Source organism: Pteropus vampyrus, unplaced genomic scaffold (genome assembly GCF_000151845.1).
Source record: "Pteropus vampyrus isolate Shadow unplaced genomic scaffold, Pvam_2.0 Scaffold93, whole genome shotgun sequence".
Classification (NCBI taxonomy): domain Eukaryota; kingdom Metazoa; phylum Chordata; class Mammalia; order Chiroptera; family Pteropodidae; genus Pteropus; species Pteropus vampyrus.
Window position 1 is genome coordinate 4,284,417 of NW_011888874.1, and position 12,826 is coordinate 4,297,242.

At 44.7% G+C, this 12,826-nt stretch overlaps 1 protein-coding gene across 1 annotated transcript in view; it reads left to right on the top strand.

Moving 5' to 3' along the window:
- FAM124B (family with sequence similarity 124 member B) overlaps window positions 1-5,391 on the top strand; it is a 7,371-nt gene extending 1,980 nt beyond the window's left edge. The window contains exon 2 of the mRNA XM_011364085.1: window positions 4,735-5,391. Coding sequence (XP_011362387.1) covers window positions 4,735-5,391 — 657 coding nt within the window. The remainder of the gene's footprint in view (window positions 1-4,734) is intronic.
- The last annotated feature ends 7,435 nt before the right edge of the window (window positions 5,392-12,826 follow it).

The window sequence follows — 12,826 nt, forward strand, 5'->3', positions numbered from 1 at the left end:
AAAGATCGGTTAATTGGAAGAGACTGATTTCAACTCTTAAGTAAGCAAGTCTGGCACTGTTTGGGGGTTTCTGATTATCTATATAATTTGTTTTCATGCAATCTTTTTTCTCACTGTAAGAGAAATTTTTTTTTTTTTTTTGCTGTGTCTTGGAGTAACATTTAGTAAGAGGCAATATTATTTTCCCTTCATGATGTTAGTCTTCCCCTTAACAACTTAATCACTTTTCAATGATGTATGTTTTCTTGTTTCTCAACTGTTTAGAGCAAATCGAGTGACAAATGATCTTTCTAGTGACAAATGATCTTCTTGTTCATCAAGATACTTGCTAATGTTCCCTGAATCATTAAAAAAAATACCTAGCTGTCAATTTTTAGCATTTTACAAGCATTTCTTAGAAAGATGAACTCTAAATGTCAGAATTCCTACACGTGCATTTCAATTTATTTTTTTGGCAGGAGGAGATTTATTCTTCCTCAAGGCATTTATCTCAATCACTCAGCATTACATTTCTCTTAAAAATTATTCATTTCAATTGCACATATCTGCATTTCTGCATTAATAATGTTGTCCTCACTTTTGCCTTATAGTCAGTCCAAGGATCTTAGACTTCTCTTCAAAGATGAAAGTTGACATTCTTTTCTCTTAAAAAGATGGCAGAAATGGCCAGCCTTATGATGAAAATCACTTTCGATAGTCTTGATAAGACTACCTAATGCCGGGGTCCTAATTTATATTTTTTAGGGATTAAGCTTTATTTATCCAACAGATATCTAGTGATTGTTTACTGTGTGTTAGACACTGTGACAGGCGCTGGCGATAACAGTGATGAAGATGTGTACGATCCCTCTCTTCTAAATGGCAAAGTCTGTAGGAAGATTCAGAGAAGTAAGCAGGCAGGTGCAAAGCAGTGTGGTAGCAACTATGATATAGAAAGTACAGGCTGCTAGGAGGGCTAGTAGTAATATTAATTACGATGATAATAACCAACTCATGTTTAGTGCTACTATGTCCCAGATACTATTATCATTTAATCCTTTCAACAACCCTATGACATTGGTCCTTATTATTATCATCTCCTTTTATAAATGAGGGAACTGAGGCACAGGAAGATTAGGTAACCTGTCTATAGTCACACAACAAATAAAGTGCAGACCCAATGTATAGGATCATCTAACTCAGATTCAGTGACATTGAGAAAGCTTCCAAGAGGAAATGATGTGTAAACTTGGAGTTAATGATGAGTAAGAATTTTTAGGAAAAAGGGATAGAGGAGACATATCCTAGACGGAGGAAAAAATATACACACACACTGGCTTTCGGAAAAAAATAAATAATGTCCAGCAAACTGAAAGAAGTTCAATTTCAGCAAGTGGAGCTTGAAAGGGAGGGAGTGGTGAATCAGCAGGCTGGAGGAAGAAAGGGAAGACAGTGAAAGGCATGGTGGGCCGTACGAAAAGGCTTAGCTTAGATTTTTATCTTCAGAAGAGGAGGGCGCCATTGAAACAAGAAAGTGACATGATCCAAACTGTTTTCAAACGCCTTTGGTGGTAGAGTGGAGAGTAGATTAGAAGGAGGGAAGAGCATCCTTGGGGAATCCCTTTAGATGACCAATGGAATAATACAGATGAGAGATGATGATCAGCTGCTCTAGGGTTAATGGCAGTAGACATGGAGACACAAGAATCTCTCAGAGACCTTTGGGAGGTAGAGTCCATGGGAGCGGGTGACATCGGGGATACAGAAGGAAAGATGATGCTCTTGTTTGGGCAACATGGAGCTAATGATGTCATCTTCTAAGACAAGGAAAAGAGTGAGTAGAACCGATTTAGCATGAGGAGGGAGATGAGTTCAATTGTGGACATGTTGAGTTTGAGGAGCTGGGGTGTGGAAGACAACAGGAGAGGTAGGTAAGACACTTAAGAGAAAGATCTGAGCTGTAGTGATACTTCTGGGAGCCTATGTCACTTAGATAAGACTCGAAGCCATGGATGTCAATGAGATTGCCCTGAGACAGTGTAGAGCGAGTAGAGAGCGGGGCTCAGGTGAGCGGTGAAGAACTGTGACCTGTAATGAACTAACAGGGCTCCTTCAATGGAAACTGAGAAGGAGTGGATGGACAGGGAGGAGAAAACCTAGAACACGTTTACATAAAAGCTTATGGAGAAGGAGACTCCAAATGTACAAGAGAGAGGTCAGCCTCGTGACATTGTCCTGGAGCTCAAGTAAAAATGAATGGCAAGGAGGCGATCTTGGTGAGAGTAATTTCAGCGCAGCAGTGGTGGTGGGAAGTCAATGTTGTGGGCAGGAGAAATAAGGGAAAGTCAGTAGGAAAAATGAGTGTGGACAAATTTTATAAAGAGGTTTGACTGAAGGAGAGGAGAGAAAAAGCTGGAGCTGGAAGGCGCAGAGAAAGGATTGAACAAATGTGTTTTTCAAGATAGAGTGAAGCAGGTTTAATTTGCTGTTGGGAAGGACTAGGGGGAGGGGGAGAGAGAGAGAGAGAGAGAGAGAGAGAGAGAGAGAGAGAGAGAGAGAGCGCGAGCGAGCACGAGTGCAGGATTGAAGAAACAAGATAATATAGTGGGAGAGAAAATGAATAATTGATACAGTGGGTTGGGTCTGAGGAAGTAGAAGATGATAAAATTCACGGCGCAGGTCGAGACTGGTCACTTTCGTTGTGGAGATGGTGGCTGAAGTTGCAGGCGAGCTTAGTGGTAGGAACCTCAGAGAGTTGCTAGCTTATAATGGCTTTTGTTTTCTCTGTAATTTAGATGGTGAGACCCTCTGATGAGAATGTGCTGGGGTGAGGCGGTGGGGGCGGGGAGGGTTGCACCACTGAAGTCTGAGGACAGTTTGGAACATTCGCAACACTCTTGGGGCGAATGGAGAGAGACGGCGGAGGAAGCGCGAGGACTGGCAGGTAGCTGCGGCAAAGGCGGGAACCACGCTCCGGGGCAGCGCCAATCCCAGGGGCACGTGCGCACGTCATCAGCATCCTGGGCTCAAGTTCAGAAAATGTGAGCAGGCGGGCGGAGGCGAGGTCGGGAGTTTTGAAAGAGGCTATTGCCGAGAGGGGGCAGCGCAGGAGGATTGGAGGTGTGGAACTATAAAGAAATGGTTGGAGTGGTGGTTTTCAAACTCGAATTCGCTCTGGAGGGCAGTGAAGCTAGAAGCGGGTGAGGAGAGAAAGCAGGGAGGGCGTGGTGAAGAGCAGGGGTAACGGGAGAAGCGAGTGCTGGAGCTGGAAGCGTGGGTGGGCGTCTGAGAGAGCCGGGTTTAAATCGCGCCTTTTGGAGGCGGAGCGTTGTATGGGGTGGGGGGCAAGGCCCAGTGGAGGGGCCGCGGGACCCGGCGGGCAGAGTGAGGGGAGAGGGCCACTGCGCTGGTCCAGCAGGGCCCACTGAGTCAGGCTCAGCAGGCACTTCCCGGCGGCCCCAACACGTCTTGATGCTAATTGTGGCTTCAGGATGAACTTTGTTCTCATCTGAGATTGATTTAGGTGTTGGAAGGAACTTACTCAGGCTTCTCTTTCTCTTCACAACAGTCAGAAAATTAAATAAAACCCCAAGAATCAAATGTATGGATTCCCCCCCATTTTCATTTCTGGGGGTGCGGGGGTGGGGCAGTGAGGACCGAGTCGTTTTTCTTCATATATCATGGGCGCGTTTATTGTTTTGCTATTGAAAATTAGGTCATAAAATTTAACTGTTTTTTTTAATATTCTATACATTACATGTAAGTATCATCAATTAGAAAATGAACTCTAAAATGAGCTATCAGCACCAAAGGCTGGCGAGCATGTGGAAGAACAGGAACGCTCATTCTCTGCTGGTGAGAATGCAAAATAGTACAGCTACTTCAGAAGACAGTTTGTCACTTGCACAAAAGTAAAACATACTCTTACCGTAAGCTCAGCAATTGTGCTTGTTTGTATTTATCCAAATGGGTTAAAAAAAAAAAAAAACTTATGGATTCACTGCAGTGCCATTTAGAATAGCCAAGATATGGACGCAACCTAAATGTCTATCGATAGACGATTGGAATAAAGAAGAAGTGGTAACTATATACAATGGAATATGAAATCTTACCATTTGTGGCAACATGGATGGACATAGAGGGTAATGTGATTCATGAAATAAATCACACAGAGAAAGACAAATACCATATGATCTCACTTATTTGTGGAACCTGAAGAACAAAATAAATAAACAAAATGGAAATAGACTCATAGATACAGGAGCAAACTAGTGATTGCCAGTAGGGAGGGAGGGCCGGGCTGGGTGAAAAAGGTGAAGGAATTAAGAAGAACAAATTGGTTGTTACAAAAGTCACGAGAATGTGAAGCCCAGCATGGGGAATATAGCCAATAATATTGGAATAACTATGTACAGTGCCAGGTGGGTACTAGACCAATCGAGTGGATCACTTCGTAAATTATGTAAATGTCTGACCACTATGCTGTACACCTGAAACTAATATAGAATTATATCGAATATCAACTCTAATTAAAAAAAAAAAAAAAGCTAGAACATAATGTCAGATGATTCTCCAAAAGGCAAAGGTGGCAGCTCAGACTTTTGAAGAATTGTACTTATTCTATTCAATTCAGATGATTTTCTGAAAGTCTGCCATGGGCACCGCGTGGCAGAGGGTGAGTGGGACGTAGTCTATTCTTGACACTCAGTCGACGGACACATGGTTACATTTGTCCCTCCCTTCCTTGTCTTGTAGGTCCAGTCGAACCCAGGACCTGGCGTCAGGAAGAGTGAGCTCTCCCTTCTGAGCGGCACCTCGCGCACCAGCGCGCTCCCCCAGAGCTCCAGGCAGACCCCCGTCTCCACAGGGCGGACCCTAGAGCCAAAGAGGAGAAGGGGCCGGGGCAGGAGGGTCAAGGTGGGCTCTCTGGAGTTCCCTGCGCCCAGTGGGAGCCTGGCCTCAGAGAGCTGTAGCGGCAGCTCGTGGAAAAGCCCTGGCTGCGGGTCCCAGGCCAGCCATCCCGCCGCCGGCACCCAGCCGCCTCTGCCCTCCGCCCACTTCGATCCCAGGGCAGGAATGAAGGTCCTTAGCCGGGAAAACAGCTTGGAGAAGCTGGAGGCAGAGACGAATGTCGACACCGGGTGCACTGTGGTCAACTCCGAGCCCAGACAATCTTTCCTGAGCAGATTTCCGAGGGATCTGCAGACCAGCTGGCCACCGTCCTGCTCGCCAGCCTCCTCCGTAGGGGCAGCTGTCTCCAAAAACATGAGACTTTGGAAGGGAAGGGTCCACCCTTTGTCAATTGCGGGCCAAAGGGATCTTAGTGCAAAGAGGATAATCTCACACCGCTCCCTTCATCTGCCAGTCCAGGGTGAAGAAAAAGAAGGAGGAGAAGAAGAATTTTTTATATAGCATGAAACCAATGTGGTTTTCTAAAACACAAGACCGGATACGACGTTCTAGAAATGAAGCACTGTTTCTTGTTCATCGGACGGGGCCTGAGGGCTAGCCATGCTCAGATCTGTATTGCTTTCATTTCAAATGTTCAAAGTCTAACGATGCTGTCAGTAGTTGTTCATTTGTCATCATGGTCACAAGGGAACAGAGCCAGCGCGTAGGGAAGAAGCCCTCACCCCGCGTCCTCAGAGACACACTAACTGAGCAGTGAGTGCCCTATTCAGCACTATCAGAATAATTTGCATTGTATGCAAATGAGCTGAATGTGTTATGCACTGTTGATTAGTGGATGTAATTTGGTTTTAATTTTGACTGGGGATGGATAGCTCATCCCCTTGGACAGTGTGGACTGGTTGTTCCTTAGGGTTTTTTGTTTGTTTGTTTGTTTGTTTGTTTTTTATGTGACCTCCTTTGGGAACTAGGTACACCTGCTAGCGAGTTTGCCTTTAAAGTTGTTCGCCTCTGAGTTAACATGCAAAGTGTTTTGAAAAATAGGAATAATTAATTTTTTTCCTGTTTAATGAGAAGAAACACTGGAAGCCAAAAAAAAAAAAAAATCAGGTTAAAAAGGAAAGCTAGGCTCGGGGGTTTGGCTGCTCCTCCGTTTCTTATTGATTTCTGCACTACTCCAAAGAGGCCGGCGGTTCGTGTTACTAAGAGAGGAATGTGACATCATTGGATGATTCGAGATCTCCACTGAACATGACAGGAGGATTGATTTGGTTGGGTCTCTGGAGCAGGATTCGGGTTCTTCCGGCCACGTTCGAATTCCTGAATTCCTTTGCAATGCTTATGCATTCATTCACTGACACTTTCGTTCATGCAAAAAAATATTTTTCAAGCACCTAAGTTTGAATAAGACATTGATATGGTATACACACATTCTGTGACCGTCAAATGAAAAGTATCGATGTTTTCGCCAGTGTGATAAATCCATTCTATCAACTCTGATGAATATGTGGAGATCCAAACTTATTCTTCTGGGAACTTTCCCCACAGTTGACCCTCACACTTGCTGCACAAGGCTGTGGTAAGCACTCACTGCAGATGAAGACTGGGCATATTGTGCATTGCAATTATAATCGTAATTAAAAAATCCTCTATTGCTCATATGCTGCATTTTTTTGGTTGGGTCTATACACACATTTAGAAGAAGACTGAGGATCGTGTGTTTCAGTAATTGATAAGGTTATTTGACTCTATAAACTTCCTTCTCCAGGACAGACGTTACATAAGACTATGCATGCTGACTTCCCTGGATCTTCTGGTTACTTAGTACACTCATACGGGGAGGACCAAATTATAGCGCCGAGACTAGGCCAAGTTTGGGGTGCTCTGCCCAGCTTGGAATAGAAATGGATCAGAGTTGCAAATAAACAATTATAAGGCTTCTAAATCGTTTTTTTTTTTTTTTGGTCTGTACAACATCAATATAGTCCCATTCTCATTTTCTTTCTCTCCCTCGGATTAAAGGTAGATTTTAGAAAGTGGAATGGATCACTTAATTATGGTATGGTTTTCTATAATAACATTTTAAAAAAGGAAGTCTTATTTAAGTTGAACTATTGAGCTGCCTTGAAAAGCACAGCAGGGGTACATTCTGACATTTCTTTTCCACCTTTTATGAGGTTACCTAAATTTTTTTTAACGTAGTACAAGGGTAAGAACGAAAGTTCATGGAAATGATGAAGAATTGGAGAACTGTAAATGAATACCTTGCAAAATCGACTTGTAAAATGATACACTCTCAAACTATCATCTACTCTATCTTCCCACTCCACCTAGGAATCCAGTTTACAACACAATAGGATGGAATTACCAGTGAGCCAAGTAGAAGAGGCCCAGATTTTGGTTTCCAGCATTAAAATTTACTCTTTATGTGACCTTGAACTGATCCTCTGTGGCCTTAGTGCCTGAAACAAAAGGTTATTAAAAGAGTCAAGGTTATGCATATGAAAGTATTTGGATACTGCTAAACATGATCGATATGCAAGATAGTATTATTCCACAGCCCTTCAGGCCCACAATTTAAAAATGTTATGGCAACAAAGAAGTTTTTTGAAATAAGTTTTAGTGGAATCAAGGATACAGTAAAAAATACAGTGTTTTAATAATTGCAAGTAAAATAGATCTCTCTAAGGTTTTTACTATGTGTGCCATTTATTTCCATCTAAGAGGAAAATTATGGATAGAAAGGATCACATAGATTCTAAAGCTCAAAAGAGACTGTGTGAAAGGGGTTAACTCTACACTAATTTAATCCAATTTTTTAAATTAGTCGGACCCTTAACTGTAATTATATTGTATTCCTTAAAATGTACAACGTGTCATTTTTAAATCTGAGAGATTCCTCATGATCAGGTCATTTTATTTTTCCTTATAAGTGTATTAAAAACCAGTTGCTTTGCTGTCGTTTGGCTATTTTTAACCTTATTTTAAGAGCATTTCACACTTTTTGCAGGTGTCATTTGGACATTGCTAAACATTACTAGAAATGGTAACATTTGGAAACTTGTGACCGCATCTGTCCCTTAGGGGAAGGAGAGCAGGGGACGTGGGAGTACACGCTCCTTGACTTAGGAAGGGAGGTGGACGAGGCCCCTCGGCTGCACCCCCGTCCGCCCTCTGCTCTGACGGGCCTTTGTCCAGGGATTCCGGTCCTTCCGTCACTCCTCCTCCAACAATCTGTTCGCCACATCCTGCTACGCGCAGAGGCACCGAGAGCGATGGAGGGAAGGGTGGGGAGACGGGGCACCCCTTTCTTCCCTCTCAGAGGAGTATGGAGGAAGGGGAAGGGAAGGCCGGAGAAGAGAACAGAGCCAAAAGCGCACACCACATTTTCTGTTGATTAGAAGCTCCTAAATTTTGCCTCCGTGTTATAGAACTTATCCAGAAATTCCTGGAATACTTGATACCGTCTGTCTTTCTTGCATCTCCTTTAAACCCTCATGTTTAAGCTTCTCTCCTCTTTCCTTTCTTCCTTCCCTCTCCTTTCCCTTCCCTTTTCCCCCCTCCCTTTTTTACCCATCTCTCCCTTTCTTCCTCCCTCTTGTGTGTGTGTGTGTGTGTGTGTGTGTGTGTGTGTGTGTGTGAATTCTATACTCTCTTTATTCTTCAGTCTGTCTTGCAACCCTTTGTCTTTGTAACGCGTCCCAGATTCCTCAAGAGGCTGACACAGAGCTGCAACTTCTACACAGGCCCCTTGGCTAAGCTCTGAGAGGATGCAGAACAGATCCTTCCCAATTCCGATTTATCCCGAGCCTTCTGCACTGGGACCACTGCACCCACATCACTTAGATATAGGTTGGCCTCTCCCCCCACGCTCTCTCCTTTCTCTGAGGTCTGAGATGGTTCTGGAGCATTTCTCACAATTAGCCATTTAAAAAATTGGCTGTAGCATTTGATGGCAAAACAAAAGGTGCCTATGGACTGGTGTTATTAAGGACTTGATCCTCTTAAACTTTATTTTCAAATATATCACTTTAAAAGTCTAGTCATTCCAGAGAACCTGTTTGGGCTACTGAAGACACAACAAGGTCTCTGCTTAGCATGAGAAGAAATGTACTGTTTGCACCAATTCCATGTCGACCAGAGACGTTAATGACATGTTTAAGAATAATCATTTTTAAGAGGGACAATAACATTCGATCTGAATTGACGATGACGGCTGCCCTGTGCAGTGCTGCTTACATGCGAGGCACTCTCTCAAGTATTTCGATCTTTACACCGATCCTGTCAGGGAGGAGCTATGATTACTCTCATTTTACAGATGAGAAAATCAAGGCACAGAGGTCAAGAGCCTAACTAGAACTGCGCAATGAGCAAGCGGCATGCATGGGCTTAGAATCCAGGCTGTCTGGCTGGAGTCTGTGTCCCTAACCACCGTATCACCTTGCCCCTTGAAGGAGGGTACGAGGGGACCTCTCAGTTCCGGCACGCGCCCACTCTGCCTACACACCGTGTGCCTGACCAATAGGTGCGCTGGTTCACTTTCTGCTCCTCGAGCATGTCCTGCTTGTCCTGTCTCCCTCAGACCTGCCCTGATTGGCGCCTTCCTCTGGTTTAGAGTTCAGGTTGAAATGTTTGTCACAGGGGACTGGACCAGATGACATTCTTATTAAGCAGCCCCGGCATCCGGCCCTTAGCCCACTGCCAGGACCAGAGTAGGTGCTTTTACAGATATTTTGTTCAGTGGATGCACGGCAAGGGTGTGGGAACACAGACGAGGCTTCCATTTCCTAGATGCCGGAGGTGAGTGATGGTCTTAGTCGGCTGGGGCTGCCATGATGCAGTGCCACAGGCTGAGTAGCTTAAACAACAGACATTTGCTTCCTCGCAGTCTGGGGGCTGAGAAGTCCAAGATCAAGGGGTCGATACGGTCGGGTTCTGGTGAGAGGTCTCTTTCTGTCTTGTAGGAGGTCACCTTCCCGCTGTGTCCTCGCGTGGCAGAGAGAGAAAAAGCTCTGTGGTGTCTCTTATCGGGGCACTAATCCCTTCACGAGGGCTCCACCCTCATGACCTACTCACCTCCCAAAGCCCCCACCTCCAAATACTATCACACTGGGGTTAGATAGGGCCTCAATATGGAAACCTGGGGAGACACAAACACCCATTCCACAAGCATGTCCTGTGTGCCAAACCCTGGGGATGTGGACATCAGGTAATGCACACCTTCTGCTTCCATCTCCAGGAGCTTGTCCAGGCGCCCAGTGCCTCGGCCAGTGAGCCTCACTTCAAAGGAGCAGGTTTTGTCCTTAAGAGACACAGCCACACTGGACCGTCACGGCTCTCGTCACAAGGTGTTTGAATTCTCGCAGGCACGGTTGGTGGTTGATTCCAGCTAACATCTGTTATAGGTCACAGTCCTGTTTATAATCTCTCTCGCGGGAGAGCATACGCATCTTGGAATTTTCTCTTGCTTCGTGCGATGGTCTAAGTCACAAAATTAAGTGTGGCTGAATTTCAGGAAGACTTTTTAATGAAGTGAGTAGACTTTCCCCTTATTTTCCACCCTGTCATTAGTCTGTCGATAGAGGGCGCTGTGGTAACACGATGGAATCGCTGTGGGGTAATCAGTCTTTTTTTTTTTTTTTATTCCTGCTTCGTCCCAAGAGAACACAAAGGAGATATTTTAAAATTAACTTATGTTCAAAAAATAACCCCATGGAAGTCTCAGTGGGAGACAGAGCCTACCTGAAACACGTCCCATCCCCACCTCCGCTGACTTGAACACCAGACATAGACACAGCCCATCAGATATATTCTTCCTGAGGTTGTAATGTTCTCTGCAGGGATGGGAAGGCTTCTTTTTTTGGAGGGGTGGAGGAAGGAGACTTCTTTAGAGTGGGGGAAGCAGGCAGCAGTGCTCTGGTCCTGGGGAGACATGAGGTCAGTCTTTCCTACCATAGAGCCCGCAGTCCGCACTGGTCCCAGGATCTGCTTTTGGCTGCAATTCTACCTTTTGTTCTAGTGCATTTTTTGAGTCTGGTTCTCCAGGCTTCTGATAAATTCATTCTCGGCTTGAATCAGCCGGAATCAGTTCTGTTCTTGCACCAAATAACTGAGATTGATACAGAGTGAAATACTGATAGAAGTTAAAGCCAAGTACGAAACTGGGGCACCGTATTGGGGAATTGAATTTTCGAAGGGATAAACAAGGATGTTAAAAACCGTTCGGTTGGGGGCTCAACGTCTCTTTGAAGTTCTCTTGGCTTTAATTCTTTTGACGCTTTTCCTTTTGGGGTGCTTCTTTCTTCTCCCTTGTGGCTGTGACATTAAGAAGACCTGTCCCCTCCCCTCTAGCAGGCTAAGAAGGAAGGAAGGGTGAGCATGAGGGGTGTCTGCCTCTAGAATTTTGTCCTGTCTAGACAAAAATACTCCTATGGGCTACATGCGGTCTGGCCTACATCACCAGAACAGGGCCTTGAATTAGAGCCCTTTCATTGACAAGCGAGAGATACTGAGAACTAATTGAAACAAGAAGGGGAAAGAAGGAAAGCTCCTGAGTCATTTAACTAAAAGATGGTCCTAGCATCACATCTCACCAGCAGATACCCCTAGTGGAAAGAGAGCATCTTTTCTCAGAGCCCCAGGGGAAAATTCCCAGAGGAGGCTCTGATTGGCCTGGCCTGAGCCACACGTCCATTCCTGGACCAATAACTGTGTCTGGATGATGGGGTTCTCTGATTGGTGAGGCTGTGGCTTTGTATCTATTCCTGTGAATGAGAGTTGGGGGAGACACAGGGAGGGAGTCAGCCCCACTTGAATATCATGTAGGTCCTGAACAGGAAAGAGACTTTTTTATTATTGATCAGAAGAAGCGAGAAGATATGTCAGCAGGCAACAAAAACAGGCATTCGCTCCTGGCCCAAACTGTAGCTGGTAACAAAGAAGGAGCACCTTCTCCATGATCCCTGCGTGGGAGACTCTGGATGTAGCCTCTGGTCACCTATCCCTTGCAAAGAACATGCCTTTGAGCCTCTTTTGTTTTCCTTAGAGCCTGATTCGTTTTATAGAGCTGTTGTAACAAGTGACCACAAACATCATGGTCTAAAACAAAAGAAAGTCAGTCTCTGACGGTTCTGGAGGCCAGCAGCCAAAATCAAGGTGTTGGTGGGGCCATACTGCTTCGGGAGGCCCTAGTAGAAAATGCTTTCCTGCCTCTTCCAACTTCAGGCACTTCTTGGCTGTGGCTGCAAAACTCATCTCTGCCCCCATTTTCATGTCACCTTCTCTTTTTTGTATCTCTCTGTCTCTTACAGGGACACTTGCTATTGAATTTAGGGTTCGCTTGGATAATCCAGGATGATGTCATTTCAAGACCTTCCACTTAATCCTACAAATATCGTTTTTACATGTTACGTCACATTCGCAAGTTCCAGGGGTTAGGACACGAACATATATTTTACGAGTTCACTATTCAAACCACTCCCGAGCCCTTATAATTAAGTGATCTTTTCTGGTTTAGTTTATTTATCTGTATCGTCTGTCACTCTCCCTTTGCCCACCCCATTTCTCCCCCGAACACACATGCGTGCGCACGCGTGCACACACACACACACACACACACACACACACACAAATATAAACTCCATCAGAGTTAGTACCTGCCTGTCATCTACGTCACTGTATCTACAAATCCTAAAACAGTACCTGAACCAGAGTCAATGCTCAATGAGTGTTAGTGGATTGAATGAATAAAAGAATGACTTGCTCTCCTTGGATTGTACTCCGTCCGCATTTTATTCATACATTAAGTACTTCTCCTAACCCATGGTGTTAGGGTTTGTATGTATGTATCTCTTGCCCTCATTTTAATACACACTCTCTCTCAAGTCTGATTTTCATAATTCTGGGTGATCATTCTTGCCCTTTAATACAGAACACCAAA